At 47.5% G+C, this 16302-nt stretch overlaps 6 protein-coding genes across 6 annotated transcripts; 2 read left to right on the forward strand and 4 right to left on the reverse strand.

Moving 5' to 3' along the window:
* Positions 1-3663: 3663 nt before the first annotated feature.
* Positions 3664-3838, reverse strand: Pmar_PMAR006080 (hypothetical protein; the record flags this gene model as incomplete). Its single annotated transcript, XM_002774452.1, has 1 exon — positions 3664-3838. A coding segment is annotated over one exon (175 nt), but the record flags the coding sequence as incomplete, so codon positions are not given.
* Positions 3839-4107: 269 nt separating this feature from the next.
* Pmar_PMAR006081 (41-2 protein antigen, putative) lies at positions 4108-5132 on the reverse strand (the record flags this gene model as incomplete). Its single annotated transcript, XM_002774453.1, has 6 exons — positions 4108-4254; positions 4296-4401; positions 4444-4505; positions 4627-4716; positions 4763-4927; positions 5088-5132. 6 exons carry the CDS (start codon positions 5130-5132, stop codon positions 4108-4110), a joined length of 615 nt encoding a protein of 204 aa, XP_002774499.1.
* A 1060-nt stretch (positions 5133-6192) lies between these two features.
* On the reverse strand, positions 6193-7161 carry Pmar_PMAR006082 (conserved hypothetical protein; the record flags this gene model as incomplete). Its single annotated transcript, XM_002774454.1, has 1 exon — positions 6193-7161. The coding sequence occupies one exon, from the start codon at positions 7159-7161 to the stop codon at positions 6193-6195; it is 969 nt and encodes a 322-aa protein (XP_002774500.1).
* Positions 7162-7187: 26 nt separating this feature from the next.
* Pmar_PMAR006083 (hypothetical protein) lies at positions 7188-7582 on the reverse strand (the record flags this gene model as incomplete). The annotated part of the gene is made up of 1 exon (XM_002774455.1): positions 7188-7582. A coding segment is annotated over one exon (395 nt), but the record flags the coding sequence as incomplete, so codon positions are not given.
* Positions 7583-11893: 4311 nt separating this feature from the next.
* Pmar_PMAR006084 (conserved hypothetical protein) lies at positions 11894-13502 on the forward strand (the record flags this gene model as incomplete). The annotated part of the gene is made up of 3 exons (XM_002774456.1): positions 11894-11936; positions 12341-12953; positions 13466-13502. The coding sequence occupies 3 exons, from the start codon at positions 11894-11896 to the stop codon at positions 13500-13502; spliced, it is 693 nt and encodes a 230-aa protein (XP_002774502.1).
* A 1462-nt stretch (positions 13503-14964) lies between these two features.
* Positions 14965-15519, forward strand: Pmar_PMAR006085 (hypothetical protein; the record flags this gene model as incomplete). Its single annotated transcript, XM_002774457.1, has 3 exons — positions 14965-15143; positions 15186-15289; positions 15338-15519. The coding sequence occupies 3 exons, from the start codon at positions 14965-14967 to the stop codon at positions 15517-15519; spliced, it is 465 nt and encodes a 154-aa protein (XP_002774503.1).
* Positions 15520-16302: the final 783 nt, after the last annotated feature.

The raw sequence follows: 16302 nt of genomic DNA on the forward strand, positions 1-16302 counted from the left end.
ACAGAGAGAACGCGTCCGAATGGTAGAATCGTGCAGAAATAATGGAGCGTGCCTCCCGTTACTCTTCGGTCACTCAACCTGATGAAGAGGATAAAGAAATGGACCCAGCTGCCGCCCTGGTTTCGCATGACGAGAACTGCTCTCAGTGACCAGATCGATCACGTTTGCGTCCGAGTTATGCGGGCGGAAGCGGAACTCCTGGGCAAGCAACAATTAGTGTGAGACGATGCATACCTATGGCGAACTTTAGTGACAAATTGACCTTCGAAAATTCGATAGACGAATGATACGAGGGAACGCAGCTACATGTATATCCTTGTGCCATCGAGAATAATAGTCTCCAGCGAGGGATGACTTATGCTAGAGTAGGGACTTTGAGTCCTCGTGATGATGCTTGTAGTCGATACACTATGGTGAGTGCTCATGATTTGTGTCATGCACAGACCCCGCAGTTGTGGAAGCGGATCCTGCCGAGAGGAGAAGGAGTATCTTACCAGAGGTTATCATCTCGCTCAGAGCGAGTCGGCCTGTTGACAACATTCCATGCATGATGAAGAACTTACACAATTTTTGCGGAGCCTATGCTACAACTGAATAATGAAATGAACTGTGTGGGCCAATTCAATAGACTAAAGCTGATCCGACATAAGCTAGTGTGCATCGATGCGAGTCCAAGCCGTGTTGTTGACGTTGCATTTGAAACTCACACACATGCGCCGAGAAGCTACGGGCCTCGTAGTACGAGGCCTGGGTCTTTTTTTTCGAACACTCTGTACTATAGAGTCTGTAGCAGAGCAACTGATCAGTAGCCTCCTTGGCACAAAGCGACACGGAGGATGCTAGAAACCACCCCTCAGGATCCACCATCATCAGAGACATCACTCATATGCTCGCTGACAGCATCACTGTCTCCCTCGGAGGGAGTCCCTCCTACTCCGATATCGTAGCCGTGATAGTAGCAGCAATCTTCTTGTTTATATTCGACGTGGCCTCACCTTGTAGTGTGGAGAGGATGGAAGACTTGCAGGGCTCCCCCTTGTAATCTCGGTCACGAGATGAGTGCGCGATTAACTGGTGTCATACAAGCGGCTCACACCTCAGTGAGGTGACCTCACACAGGTCTGTCCCGTCACGCAGTCCACTACAAAGAATAACGTGTCAGTTGCCAAGAACTTTCTCTCAGAAGCTTTGGACTATTGAAGCACTCGCGGATGGCCAAGCTCGTTTGCCGACTCAAATCACCAAGCTGGAGTTGACCCTAGCCTTTGCGACCAAGTACTCTGTCCAAGACCTCCCCATCAGCAGATGGCGTGAAGCCTCTGGCGTCTTTGAGTAGATAAGTGTGGTTATGTACCATGTATTACTCGTTATAAAGGATAGCTTCAATCGACCCTTGACATTTGCGAGACTAACTTGTATCTTCCTCGGGGAGAATTTTTGAGTTAATCCGTGATGCTGATTATTTCGAGATTATGTGAGATGTCGTCAGCATTAGTTGAGTGCGCTCAAGTAGTCCTTTGGGGTCGTGAACAGAGGGTCTCTACAATGAATTGTTGATCCACGATGATGATAATATCACCACTGATGTGTAGTCTGCCAATCACGGCTACAACCCGTGCAGGAGCAAAGCAAACGCTTTATCGCTGAGTGACACCGACTCCTTCTCAACTATGATCCTTGTTCGTTGCTTGTGGGGCATCCCACAACACTACTGATGGCGTCAGGCACTCCTACCCTAGGATAAGATGGGGAAACGCCTCTGTTATCCGATTCGAGAACACGATAAATTGTACTGTATTTATTGTATCAGAATCGGGCAAAGTCTGATACAATAGATACAGTACCAATTCATGCCAATTCATGCCAATTCAATGGACATACTATATATCTGGATCAAACGCGTTGTCGCCACCTCCCAATCAAAGGCGTCGTGCAGTCACGATAGTCTCGGAACTACTGACATCACTGCAACAATCCCTCCACCCATGCTCATCCCTGACCATAGGATGCCTTTCATTGGCCCTCGAATACACCAAGCATCTGTACCACTTATGCTTTCAGCCTTCCGTCACTGTCCCCTTCTTACAGTTCCCAAGTTGGGAATCCCAATAGTCCCATAATGTCCAGTCTACTAGCGTCTCAGATGAAGACAATATAGGGATCAACAGCCATCACCTTCCTCTCACCGCTCTCGGCACTACCTCTACGAGTGTCTCAGCGGCTGAGCCACTCGTAGATGAGCCTCAGCCCCAGCCGACGCCTTCGACGCCTCCCCCGATGGCTAACTTGGTGGAGGTTATTGGTGATGGACTCGGACTGTAGCCTTGGCGAAGTCGATGCGTCCGTGAGTCCCCCCCAGCATCTCCTGTGCCTAGCATGTGTATCCAGGCCGTACTTCGTGCTACTAGCACGGTGCTAGATGGAGGGCAGTCCTAGACGGTCACCATGATGGTTTAGAACGGGCCTCTCTCAACTGCTCTAACCATATCGGATGTCGACACTCCTTCGAGCGACCCTTCGCCTTTGTAAGCTGACCGCAGGGCGAACGATGATTCGAGCCAAGATATGCCTAAGTAAGATCAAATTCGCCAGCGCGCTCGATAGAAAAATCAATTTCGACGACACGTGTCATTAGTACAATCAATTTCGACGGCACGTCTGAAGTAAGTTCTATTCAACTCCTTCTCCAACGTCAATAAGTAGTACAGTGGTTGGGGTGTTTGTCAGGGTTAGCTGTTGGCAACAGCCTGTTGCTGTGAAACAGCTCCCTCAGGGAGCCTCCCTGACGTTCTCGACTAGTCGTATATTTGGTGTTTTGTGAATGATTCACTGCCAAGTCCGGAGTGGTATACACTAGTGACTTGGCTTAACTTGTACACCACCGTGACGTACTACCGCAGTACTACTACGACTAGACGAGGGCCCCTGTACTACTAAAAAACAAGGAGAAAATATTGTTCACATCGTAGTTGGAGGCTCCAACTACGATGTGAACAATTGGAGCAGAATCACTACACAGGTGAAACCTGTAACCTCATGGATTTTATCCGATAATCTGCTACCAACATTAAATTCTTCATGCTCGGAAGCGCGAGTTTGTTGCGCTTTACGTAACCACCCAATCTGGTGCCACCTATACCAAGTTCAATGCGGCGAGCGCTGTTTCCCCCATTGCGTTGTGCAGTCGTTGAACTTGCTCCCTTACAGAACCTTCACTTACGAAGTGCGGAAATCAATTTCGCTGATAGGACATTCAATTTTGCCTAAGGGGTCGTTTGCCTATCATCATGCCAAACCCAGGTAACAACTCTGACTATGAGAGTTACCACGAGGAGGGATATCTATGGTGAGTTTCTGCGATATGGTTACTGCTCTCTCGCTCTTCTTGCAGTTTCTCACTGTGAAATTCTCACGTGAACATGTATGATGCTTCATCTCTTCAGGCAGAATTTAGAATGCAGAAGATGGAAGATATGGCATCGTATCTGATGATATGCCCACCCGAAAGGTTATATTCACACACACGTCGTCTTGCATGTTGACTGGGAAGGTCGCACTATTGCTTAACTCAACACTCTACAAAAGTAATCACAATATTTACTAAATCACTTGTGTCAACTTAATACCACACTTCCCCCTCTTCGCAGCTCTTCTACAGCTGACATGATATCCTCAGCGCTCCTCAGACCTTCCAGCCTCGTCATCCTCCCATTTGGGGACTCGACAACGATACACGGCAACTTGCCAACTCCAGCGGCTCGCGCCAGCTCCCGTTCCTCATCCACATCAATTCTATCCACGTAGTAATTTCCCGGTGGTAACTTCTTCAATTCGTCACCTTCCAACAGACAAGGACCGCACCACTTGGCGTGAAACACCGTTATGTGGGGTAGTGCCCGCGAGCCTTCTTCCGAGGCAACACTGAGTAGCGTACTGTTCAACGTGACACCGAGTAAACCAAGAAGGGAGACTAGCAGTAAGACCGAATGTAGTCGTGATTTCATCGCATACAAACGACTTCAAAAATCAACATTACACTCATACTGAATGAACTCAAATCGACGATGAATCGAACCGAAATGCTACAAATGGTGACGAGTTCCAAGTCTATATAGTGCCGACTAAGGCACTTCCACCAGCCCCTACTCGCTTCTGTCGATCAATAACACTTCTGTCAAAATCTACAATAATAGTAATTGCCATAGGGTCAGTCTCGGGGTCCTCACTGGTGTAAGCCGCCGTGCATTTACATTGCTGACATAATACTTATGAAGTATGAGGCTCAATGTGATTACCATGCCAACAGCATTGATCGCTCCCTCGATCAGACCAGCGGCGAACGCGGCACAATTCACAAAGTTGTCGTCTGAGTCGTCCGAGACGGGCGGTAAGGAGATGAACCTGTCGGCAGTAGTGGAAAAGGGAGAAGATAGGAAGTAATACTTGTTCAATATCCACTGTTTATCAGCTAAATAGAACTCACATTCTTGGTCTGTTGTTAACACCTGATAAGTTATTCACTGCGATACGGAGTATTACTACTACTACTACACCTACACCTACTACTACTACTACTACTACTACTACTACTACTACTACTACTACTACTACTACTACTACTACTACCTCAGCTTCGTGACCAAACAGAGCCTTCCAAAGATAAGTAGCAATGTGATATAACAGGGGTAAAACCTTATAATCTCGCTTTCGCGACATCTGACCAAGCACCCCGTCGGTAGACCCCTTTTCATCCTATTCTCACATTCCGAGAAGTATCCCTCATATACGTTAGTTCCAGCAAACCCGGCCCCATAGACGCGCCCATCTTATGCAGTTTACTCTCTAGATGCTCATTATCTGGCCCTTGCCGCCGTACAGCGTAACAAACCATCTCACTGAATAGATGCGCCACAGACGCTTGTGAAACCTGAGAACATGGGAACTTCAGAAAGGGAGCGCAGCAAATAGTGAACGCCATTTTATGATCATCAACCACCCTCACTCCCTAAACTGTCCCAACTAACAATACCACATTTCTATCGCATCGCGGAATCTCAGCGACTCAATCGAGAGAAACACCAGCGTACTTTACCCTTAGGCAAATATGCAAAATCAGCATTAGCTGCTAACATATAAGAGTTTTGAGCTGAAACTCTAATAAAACATACATATCCACCCGTAATACGAAAAACACTAGTGAAAAACATACTTCACAACTACTGCATGAAGCGAATTTTGCGTTTTTCACCGAGGTTTACGCCACTTCACGTAAAACGGGTGAAACTCCAATAATAATCTATTGCATATTGGAATGAAACTGTAATACTCGGAGCCGTTACTGGTATATGAGGGCGAGCGAGAAAATCACCATCGTTTACTCGAAACATGCAAAGTGAACAGGAAAATATAAGTTTGCGAATAGATTCAAAAATTATTACGGCTGCCTCGACAGAACATAGGTTCAAATCTAAGGCTCAGAAGTAGTGTTGGGAAAATATATGTTCGCTTTCCTCAACTGAGCTTTGGAGTTTTCTCACTAACTTTGCAAGTATATATACGAATTCGGGTGAGATAGTACAGAAACCAGCGAGAATTTCCCGAAGTTTTCTCAGAATTTTCACATTGTTACCAACATATAGTATTTTCCAACACTGCTCACGAGGGCTCAACTACTACAGTAAGCTCAAAAAATGAGCTCAGCAATGTTTTTAATATTTCCAGTGAACTCCCCCACACCACTAACACTCTCAACATTCATATTACCTCTGCAGTGCCAGCAACGATAGTCCTAGTAAGCACGCAGTAGTCTCTAGATGACTTCCTCACTTCACTGCTGTCCATCTGTTGCTTTCTGGTCGACATATGCGCAAGTAAAACCCCAAAAGGACTATCTCATCACATTCACCATTGACACACTGTCAGTCTACAATAAGCGTACTGGCGTCGAGAAAAAGAGCACTAACTCGTTTGAGAGGGAATAGCCACCATTTTCGACGACAAGTAAAACGTCGTTTTCGAGCCTACTTTACTAACTCGACCGCGGAATAGGTAGTAGCCCTACTGAAAATGATACAGAACAATGCGGAAAACTACGTAGTAGTGGATACCCCAGTGATGATTGCCGCTACAAGCTAAAGCGTAATCACAAGTAGTAGTAGCAGCAGTAATAGTAGGATATTATACGTGAGACGCTCAGCCCGCACGACCAAGATCAGCTGCAGGATGGTCCTTCCTAGGGAGTACCATGCGGTCCACTAGCAAGCTATGGCCTTCCTCCTCATCACTAGTGGTCAGTGGATCAGTCTCGGCAACGATTTTGCGCTTTCGAGTCTGCAACACCAACAACGTTAGTGATAGTATTACTGCCAATATCAGAGAGAATGAGAACCATAATACCACTTCTCGGTAAGTTCCTGTCATAGTCTTCACCAAGCCGACCATCCAGCCTCCTATGAACACTCCAGCAGCCTCCATCACTTCATAACACCCATAAGCAGTAGCAAACAGCGCCCCTGAGCCCTGTATCGCTGAGGGCACTGTCGCACGCAGAACTGTGGGAGTAAGTGCGTTACAAAAAGAGAGCATAAGCAGTGGAATGTCAGGAGACGTGAACAAGCTGCTACTGAGGAGGTAGTACCCTAATGAGCCTATCGTGCCAGCTACCATCAGTATCACCGGTAGTAGGACTGCCGATCTTCCAGCATAGTCAATAGCAAGGCCCATAAGAGGCGACAGGAGTATGCCGAGACTGTCAGTTATGGCCGCGGACTGACCAGACTCCACCTTGGTGTAGTTATATTTGGCCCGGAGGTAATCAGCATCGATGTGGCCAAATACTCGATGGGCGTTTGAGAAGAGGAGATGGAGGAAGCAGACGATCCAGAATGCCAAAGGGAGCATCAGCGTCCTACGGAAATCTCTGAAAATTGCCGCGCCCTTCACTCGAACGTGCTGCTGAGGCATTTGCCTATACCGATTTCTCTTGCTCATTCTAAGCCACCAGTATGATACTACAGTCGATACAAGGCACCAGAACAGACCCCATAGAATGGATATACTATAATCACCATTGAAGAGCTCAGCTACGGGAGCTAGAGTAGTCTTGGAAACCACGCCAGAGAGGGAATGAAATGCTTCCTGAAATTCGAAAATTTCCATCATTAACGACGACTCAGTTACTGTATTACTGTCAATCCTATTGCGAACGTAATTTTATTGGGAAAATAAATAGCCGCTATTGCTCCTGTGAGTGAAGACACGCAGCCCTGCCCAAGGCCTGCGATGAACCTTCCGGTGAGTGCCAACCAGAAAGTGTGTATTTTCGTGCCAAGGAAAAAGACCAGTTGCCCTGTGCAAACGACCCCAAGGAAGAACATAACGCCGAGTTTGACTCCCCAGCATTTGTCTACGACGACTCCTCCTACTGCGGGGAGGATGAGATTCGGAAGAGTGCCGATAGATTGAAACCAGCCCCAGCGTAAGGAGTCAATGGGAGGGCTCCACTGAGGGTCTTTGGCATAGTACGCTTTCAGTGGTGATATGGTCTTGATGAAATGCGCTCCGAATTGCACCAACACAGCAACTAATAAGACGCCCCATAACCTGCATTACGTGGGCATCTAGTGGAAAACCGTATTGATCCTCCTACCTAGCTCTATCAGAGAAACGATGTCGAAGTCGTTGCTGAGGAGGCTGACTTGGTGACGGCGGATGACTATCCTACAAAGCACAAGCACTGAAGTGATGCTATAGTAGTAGTTACAGTAGTAGTAGCAGTAGTAGTGGTAGTATGAGTATGGCTACTTCACTGATTATGCTATACGATGAAGATGGTGGAGGTAGAGGCTCTCCTTCCCTAACACGATGAATTGGAGGGGATAACATGATGACTCTAACAAACTCAAGCTAATGATAGCTGCGACCCTTTCCCGAAGGCATTCTTTATAGTGTGGTTACCACTTACTACTGGTCGGAATATCAGTGTCGCATACCACACCTTTGCCAAGTTCTATTCCACCATTGGAAGCTTCAATTTCGGCAGACTACTAAGCTCGTGTGCGAAGATTCCCCACAGGGTTCAATCACAGGCGTGTGTCGAACTTGATGATCCCACGTGTGAAATAGGAGTTACTATTATGTCGAAATCAAAGTTACTAAACCGGCCCGTCGAAATTGAAATTTCCTATGTCGAACTGGAGGATTCTAAAACCGCGCATCCTTGAAGTATCTTGGCGCACGAATTCGCTAGTCTGCCGGAGTTGAATTTTCCAATGGTAATATACAAGTTGTGAAGGTGGTGTATATCTCGATGAACGATTCTTAAGTCACCTGTTCATCGGCCAGCTTCACCAAAACAAGCGTTACGTTTCTGTCTTTTCGTCACCCCTTGCAACCCCAACATTCCGGCCTGGGAGGCTCGCTGTCAGTGACAGCCTGTCACCAAGGAGCGGTCTCGCCAACACCCCAAAAATTTTTGGGGTGTTTGCCCACTCAAAATGTGTCGGCGGCCAGTGGCCGCTCACGACTACTATTATCCCTTGGATTGCTCAATAAGCTGGTCATAAAACCTCAATTCAAGTCTCCTCTAGTGTACCACACGCGCCGAAAAAATGTTGGAAAAGTCTCCCTACCGGGAATCGAACCCGCGACTGCTTTATAAAGACTTCTAGCCTAGCAGTTCTAGGAAGCTTGGATCTTAACAGAGTGACTTCAGCGAGTGATGATCAGAATTGGGACTACTACGGCCATCACGTCAACTTGTAGTCGTAGATGAGTGCTGCACTGAGTCTACGAGGGCCCGAGTGCCAATCGCACGGTGGGACATGACGAGGGTGATGGAATGGAATGCAACACTTCGCATCCACGTACTATGCACGCTCTAGCTGCTGAAGTTGCACTTCAATAACTCGTACTGGCTTGAGTTCGTAGTTTCATACAGCTACCACAAAACCTGCGCGCGTGCGGCTCAGCGCAATTAGTGTGCACGCGTACTCGTCCCTGTTGTCCCCCGAGTTATACACCATTTGAAAATCTCTCTATTCTCGATGCTTGAGTGAAGGTCCAGGCTTTCAGGGGGCAAATTCAAGCAAGCGTAACAAGTATCGCTCGTGCGTGCGCGACGCACGTCATTGTGATCGACCCGAACCAGAAAGCGGTGCAACCGATCGAGACTGAAGTGACAGCAATCTGGCTGTCCAGGAGCACCTCGAGCCAGTTCCACCCTGGAGTTTTCCTTTTACCTTCACTAGTTGCTTGGGAGACATTGCCTATGTGCCTGCGTGCTAGGCAATGTGACTGTGGGGTTGATGGGGAACGGCCCAGGACTTGGAACACAAAGGCCCTTTGGCGCAAGAAGAATCAAACTACGAACGGGTGTTTAGTTTATATTCAGTAGTCGATAGGTCAATCTCATCAGCATATCCGTTATCGAAAGCAATAGTAACAATATTGGGCGAGCGAGACCTCACGATGACTCCAGAGAACCATTGTCGCTTACGCAACACGATATAGGCTACGGATATGCGTTGACCAATGGCAGCGCCATCAGGTTGAGCCAATGCACGGCGTGTTGTGAGGTTCGGTATTATCACAGCCCTCTGCTGCCTAGTTGGCTAACACTCAGTCTCACCCAACACTCCCAAATAACTGATGCGATGCGGTGGAGCGTGCCTTGAAGAGCTCAAATTTTGATGATGAAGAGCTTGCGCGTAAATCTGTTGTGGAATTATGTCTGGTGAGGAAAGGAAGTCAAGGGATGTGATACAGTTTCGGCATAAGATGAAGTTGTCTCTGTTGAGGATGTTTTTGTTGTCGCTCTGTTGTTGGCGCTGTCGGTGTTGTGGTCGTTGTTGTTGTATTTGTTGTGGTCGTTGTTGTTGTTGGCGATGTGACGAGCGTGAATGCACGCTGTTGTTGTGGATCCGTACTGAATTCATGTAACCTTGAATCATACAACGTGGTTTTCACGTGACACGTGGTATAATACCACTGGTATTGAGTTCAACTGGGTTACATGTTAAGGGACCGTATGGGGTATGGAGTTGGCGTTCAAAGGCGATGAAGCACCTGGTGAATCCGTGACGCTATGTTGTTCTTTGTCGCTCTGTTGGCTCTAAGGGCCCAAAATCCGCGAAACGCATATGAAACTGGCTTCGTCTTAACCTGGCTTGTTGGGCTTACTCATAACTGTTCGAAGTGAGTTGGTTACAAAAACACCGAGAAGGCGCTTGCCTCTCTAAACGGAAAATGAGACACGATAGTGAAGATTCGTACATCTACTGTTCTGTTCTCCGTTTCAATCAGAACTTCGCCGCTCTTCCTTTCATGGACGAGTGATTGAGTCGAACTTCATTTCAGTGCACTCCAATATCGATTCACCCATCCCCCAAAATTGATGTCCATATCAGCGAGATTGGTTTGCCTAATCATGAAATTATGACCCTTGTTCGCTAAGTTGAAATCCTAATGTGAACCGCGTCGCAAAACTGACCTCTTTTACCAACTACTATGATGCACTCCCAAGCGCCAAATAAATGTCCTCACTCGTGTATGTGGATTCCTCAACCGCGAACAGACTAGTAGGGGAGGTATTCGCCAGATAGGTTCCTTAGTGGTATAGAACTCTCTCAGAAGGTTGACTCCCATACGAAACTCGAACGAAAACGACAGCTTTACCGATCGAAGCACCTATTCACACAACTGCATGCTTATTGCAGACGCACAATCACCATCACCAACCTGCCCCTGTTCCTATCCATTGTACGTGCCCGTGTAGAGGCCTATGCCGCTAGTCAACACACACGTAACGACACCAGCAGACGGGCTTCAAGCACGGACTCAAAGTCCTGATTTGTGAGCACATCCACGTAATTCTCAGCATACGACTTCCGATATCATTGATTTGACTAACCTGCCTTCTCCCGTTCGACTCGAACGGTTCGAGTGGTACAGTCGTGGTGGGAAAACCGCGGAAATCGTAATCTCATCAACGGTCCATACTATGCGCTCAAAGTACTCCAACTATCTATCCAGCAAGCAATGCCTCGAGCAAAATGCCGAGATAGCCAAAACCATAGCATCTTGCCCACACTGCTGAGTCTCGTGCGAGGCTCTTCACCGTTCACTTGTGACGCAAATAACGCTACGCAGCTACTCGGTCGAGCCGAGGCAGGCAACTAAATATGCTAGTTAACATTCTCAGTGAACATTGCCATGGATCGGTTGTCTTATCAGCTCCTCGGCTCTGCTGAATCCGATGCAGGGTCGGGCCTAGCCGCACGATAGTATGTAGGTGGATGGATGAAAGCACCTACTGCCGAGGACAGTCGACCGGCCCAATGCTGAGGGACGTATGATACTGATGCACGTATGCTCCTGAGAGATTCAGTACTGTTACACACACTGAGAGTGGAATCTCACTGCTGAACAAGCTGCCACTCATCACGTGGGGGAGATTTCGTTCGTATAGCGCAGCGTTTGCTGTGGTAGTGCTATACTGATGGCCACTAGCATTGTCCACTGCCGAGCGCTGCGTCATAAAGGACTGTTCTGATACATCGACGTTGTCCTGGCTTCCAGTGGCGGTGCGTTTGGTACTACCACTGGTTGAATCTACTTCTGTACCTCCGAAAGCGTTCGTGATTCGTGACGAGCTGAGGTCTATTCTTGCGTTATGTGGATGGTAGTATTTCCATCTGTGGTGTTACTCATACGATCATAATCACGCCGATTCGCACCTGTCTCGTTCATCTTCCACCTTCCTCTTCTCGCGGTTTTCACGCGTACATCGGAGTATTCGCCCCGGCTGGTCTTGTCCGTTGGCCTCTACGACATTGACCATTGTCCAATCTTGTGCTATTTGATGGAGTTACGTGGGAATGCAGGCTCTTCCTCAATGCTATCCGTTGCTGGCTCGGGCTGGCTGATTTTGGCTTTCGGTGAGGCTGAATGATAGAGATAGGACATACTCTTCACTAAATCCTCCAAGTGGGCCTAAGAACAGTAGTAGTAGCAGTAGTAGTAGTAGTAGTAGTAGTAGTAGTAGTAGTAGTAGTAGTAGTAGTAGTAGTAGTAGTAGTAGTAGTAGTAGTAGTAGTAGTAGTAGTAGTAGTAGTAGTAGTAGTAGTAGTAGTTGTAGTAGTAGTAGTAGTAGTAGTAGTAGTAGCAGTAGCAGTAGTAGTAGTAGTAGTAGCAGTAGTAGTAGTAGTAGTAGTAGTAGTAGTAGTAGTAGTAGTAGTAGTAGTAGTAGTAGTAGTAGTAGTAGCAGTAGTAGTAGTAGTAGTAGTAGTAGTAGTAGTAGTAGTAGCAGTAGTAGTAGTAGCAGTAGTAGTAGTAGTAGTAGTCACTATCGAGAGGCAAAGAGCATTGAGAAAGAGTAGAATGGTCGGGAAGTACAGGAGAGGGGTAGTAGAGGAAGAGGTTGAGGAAGTCTGTATTCAACTAGTCGAGGGACAGAAATTGAAATGTGTAGGGTCAATGGTGTATTTGGGTACCTTGCTCACAACGAAAATGAAACTAACCAGGGAAATAAACCGGAGAATTGGAAGGGCGGTTGCTGTGTTCAACGATCTGAAAAACATCTGGAAGGCTAGGGGAATTCTCGCCATGACCAAAAAACGTATTTTCAAGAGCTGCGTAATGAGTGTTCTTCTATACAATTGCGAAACCTGGGTGTACGTCAAGAACGATGCGGAAAGGTTGCAAAGGTGCTGCAACAAATTGGTTAGCAATATCATAAGGTGGGGTCGGAACACTAACCAGTCGAATAATGGTGATGTTGATGGTGAGTTCGATTGGAAAGTGGGTGAGGCTGAAATCCTGGACTGGTTGGAAGGCTCTACCGTTAAGGAGATTATGAATCAAAGACGTTTACGTTGGTTTGGTCATGCTCTGCGGCAACCTAGGGATGCGGTTCAAAGAGAATGGATAGAATCAGAGATTGAATCTGATTCGAAGTAGTTGAAGCTTGTCAAACAGGATGTGGAGGATCGTGGAGGAAGATGGAGAAACATCAGGGAAAAAGCCATGGACAGAGGGAAATGGCATAAATTTACTATTATTCGGAGCGCGCTTGTCCCTTAGTTGGACTGAAGCGCTCAATGAATGAATGAAGTAGCAGTAGTAGTAGTAGTAGTAGTAGTAGTAGTAGTAGTAGTAGTAGTAGTAGTAGTAGTAGTAGTAGAGGTAGTAGTAGTAGTAGTAGTGGTAGTAGTAGGCAGGGAGTTATACAGGAACCTAGGATGCTCCCGGGAAGAACTCATCGTGAATTTTCCACATGGTTAGGAGCACATTCTTCAATCAGTTTCCCATTTAAATGTCATCACAATAGGAACAATAGGTTTTTCTCATTGTTATCAAACCCTAGGGAACTATATTTCTCAAAGCTGCTACTGGCAGTAGTAGTACTGGTAGCATTAGGCAGATTGACATCCAGCAAGGATTGTCAACAGTCAGTAGGTCCTTTCAGGTCATTTCGGATTCCCGCGGAGAACGCTGCACGTTGATGTCTCAAGAAAGTTGTAGATGTCCTCACCGACTCTCCAGAGGTGTGCAATTTCGCCAGCAAATTCGCTGTGTTGTCTTGATGGAAAGTCATGTCGTTACCATGAGTTGCCGAAGGAGTGGTATTGCTCTCTCTAGTCCACTCAAGAGAACTATCGGCGATGCTATTCGATTGAACGTCCGCATTGGTTGGTTGGCTACTCATTCACCAACTAAGGCCAGACGAACACTTCTTGATGTCCTCGGCCGTCCCGAAAATAGAAAGCGCTTGCCGCTGTGACGATGTCCAATCGCCAAGTGTAAAAATGCAGTGTATGAGGGACACATTTCCATGCAAGCTCCTTGAGGTATCGCACGTACTCACAGCCTAGATCGCCCGAAACGACAGTCTAAGATATCGCCGCTTGGATCTGTGGATGAAACTGTGTACTCTCCGGTGAGGAGGTCTAGAAGTAATCATAGTATGTCTAGGCATTGAGGTGATCCGGCACTTCGTCAGTTCTTCTAGACTCCACTGTAGGTTATTGCGTTATGCCAATCAGTTGACAGTTTAAGACTATCAGTATATGAGGAGTTTACCAACACGGTAGACAAGTTTACAGGTAAGAACGAACTGACAGATCATCGTTACTATTATTCTCAATACGAAGGGAAAAATTCTAGTGGTTGCGCTTGCGTGCGCATGCACGCACACTCACACTAAACTGCACGCATACTCTTAAAGTGTTGCAGCAACTAATCCATTACAGTATCAGCGAAATCGATTTCCCCTTCCGTCGAAATAGAACTTACTTCAGACGTGCCCGCGAAACTGATTGTGCTAATGACACGTGTCGTCGAAATTGATTTTTCTATCGAGCGCGCTGGCGAAATTGATCTTACTAAGGCTTATCTTGGCTCGGATGATTGCTCACCCTGCGAAATTGATCTTACTAAACGCGAAATAGGCCTTGAAAAGTTGTATACGTGTAGCCAAGCCCTAGGGGAAGGATATATCCCCCCGATATAATAGCGGGGAATTGAACCTGTGCCTACATGGTAGTAGCAATGTGCTCAAACCTTTTACGTCTTCGTCTTGTGTTACGGCCTCGGCCTTGAAGAATTACATGCACTTGCAGTAATTTCTTGTCATCGAGATTATTCTGTGGCGCGCGAGAAATTCCTAGGACCTGCCACTCACCCGGTGTTCTTTTGATATCTCCTGAGGGCGCTCCCAGGATGGAGTTTTATATCCGTGAAATCCAATCTTAGGGGCGCTCGTGAAGCTCAGAAGAGATCTATTAAACACGCCGTTAGTTGAGCTAACAGAATGCTAGACCGTCTGTGTTGGACGTGCTCGCCACTTCTAAGTGAATCTCCCCCGTCACTGGTGTGCCGTCAGGAGTACATGTCTTGTCTGCAGGGCGTTGTTGTCGTCTTTGTTGTTAATCTCCCTCTTTAACAACACCGCTCTCTTGATTATTCATGGGGTGCACCAGTAGCAAACAGGAGATTGACCATCCGGCCACAACATCATCGACGCTATCTCGTCCTCCAACTAGGACGCCCTACACCCCTCGTAAGGGTGCCCCTCTTGATGCCACTGGTGCTGTTAGTGCTTCGACCACTGCATCTGGCAGGGACCAGCCACAGGAAGTCGAAAAGTAACTTCACATCTCTATGAAGAACCTGACTATGCTATTCAGGTCATCGGCGTCGTCAACTCCTCCTACCACAGAAGAGTCCTCTACCAAGCGTAGGGAGAGGGATGAGTTTGATTTTAGTAGCGGCGATGAAGATACTGTTAGAAGTGCGTACAATATTGGTTGCGAATTCCGAGGGGATTATTCTCATATAGGAGCCCCCCGGCCCAAGCGTAAAGGTGACGGACTCATACCGCCTTGGGATGAAGTGGCCGAGCGACAGAGGGCCTTGGAGGATCGACAGAGAATAAGAAGGGAAAGGGAGATGCTACGAATGCAGCAACAGCAACAGCAGATGGAAGGTGGTCAGAATGATGATGTCGACGATTCGATATGATATTATCATCAGGGCCGAGTCCTAGAGGGCCAACCCCGGGAGGTTATGCTCAGCGCATGAGCCCTAGGTCTTCCGCATTATAGTGAGTCTCCAACTACTACCTCAATGCTCCTGGACCTGTCTTTGTGTAGCGCTAGGACGGCCTCTCCTCGTCGCAGTCGGCCACCGCCCTCTGGTGGCTCCTTAGCGGCGTATCCTTATTATCAGCAGTATACCCCGAGATCAACAGTGCATAGTCGCTCTCCCTCCCCTCGGGTAGCCTCTTTGACCCCTAGAGGGACCCCTAGGGAGGGCCGATCTCGGGCTTCCTATGATCATCATCCTGACGCTGCTGCTGCGGGATATGGTATGCTTCCTCGTCGGTACCTACAGCGCACTTCCTCGACTGCATCGGTATCGTACTATTACCAGCAACAGAGCCCCAGAGGAGCCCCTAACTTCACACCAAGGGCTTATCAACAGGCGAGCCCTCGTGGAGGGGGCATGGCCAACTACCCGCCACCTAGCCCTAGAGGGTACCAACATTGGTAACCTTCGTACTGTAATGTTGTTGTTATCATTAGGGCCACTCCGAGGGTCGGTGTAGCTACCCCTAGAGGACGAACTTCAGTAGTAGCTAGTGGTGATCCCTACGTGCTGGGAACTCCTCGAGGGTCAGCTTCAGCTTCACCTTTACATTATCAACCTCCCTCGAGGGTAATACTCACACTCCTCATGAGCACTGTGATTACGTTTTCAGAAACACCAGTTGGATCTAACGGTCAGCGGCATCGACAACATGTA

This window comes from Perkinsus marinus (assembly GCF_000006405.1).
Source record: "Perkinsus marinus ATCC 50983 genomic scaffold scf_1104296958234, whole genome shotgun sequence".
NCBI classification, from domain to species: Eukaryota; Perkinsozoa; order Perkinsida; family Perkinsidae; genus Perkinsus; species Perkinsus marinus.